Here is a 677-nt window from a genome sequence, read left to right on the forward strand (position 1 = left end):
GGGAAAGGGGGGTCCGGGGTGGCCCGCTGAGCTCCCACCCTGCTGTGGGGGGCTGGGGGATGATGGGGGGGGACGGGGCACCCCCTGACCCGTGTCCTGCACACACAGGGGTGTTCCAGTATATAGGAAAGGCCGAGTGCCACTTCATCAACGGCACCGAGCGGGTGAGGTACGTGGAGAGGCACATCTACAACCGGGAGCAGCTCATGCACTTCAACAGCGATGTGGGGGTGTTTGTTGGGGACACCCCGTATGGGGAGATCCAGGCCAGGTACTGGAACAGCGACCCGGAATTCCTGGAGTACCAACGGGGTGAGGTGGACAGGTTCTGCCGGCACAACTACGAGCTTGGTGCCCCATTCAGCGTGGAGAGGAGAGGTGAGCGTGGGGCAGAGCGGGTCCCCTCGGCCCCTGCCCCGGGAATGACCCTGGAGCCCCTCAAACCCTCCCTGGGAATCCCCCAGGCCCCTCAGCCCTCCCTGTGCCCATTCCGTGGCCTTTTGCCCCATCCCAGTTCTTCTCAATCCATCCCAATCTCTCCCAGTCCTTCCAATGCCCCCTACTCTCTCCTAGTCCGTTCCAGTTTTTTAGAGTCCATCCCAGTCCCTCCCAGTGCCATCCCAATCCCTCCCAATGTCCTCCAAGCCCTCTCCCCTCCCTCCCAGTGCCCCCCAGCT

At 63.2% G+C, this 677-nt stretch overlaps 1 protein-coding gene across 1 annotated transcript; it reads left to right on the forward strand.

Annotated features, from left to right (window-relative positions):
- Positions 1 to 108: 108 nt before the first annotated feature.
- Positions 109 to 673, forward strand: LOC113979155 (class II histocompatibility antigen, B-L beta chain-like; the record flags this gene model as incomplete). Its single annotated transcript, XM_027706625.1, has 2 exons — positions 109 to 378; positions 666 to 673. Coding segments are annotated over 2 exons (278 nt in total), but the record flags the coding sequence as incomplete, so codon positions are not given.
- Between the last annotated feature and the right edge of the window lie 4 nt (positions 674 to 677).

The sequence above is a fragment of the Neopelma chrysocephalum genome, unplaced genomic scaffold (genome assembly GCF_003984885.1).
Source record: "Neopelma chrysocephalum unplaced genomic scaffold, ASM398488v2 Primary Assembly neopelma1_48618, whole genome shotgun sequence".
In the NCBI taxonomy this organism is placed as follows: Eukaryota; Metazoa; Chordata; class Aves; order Passeriformes; family Pipridae; genus Neopelma; species Neopelma chrysocephalum.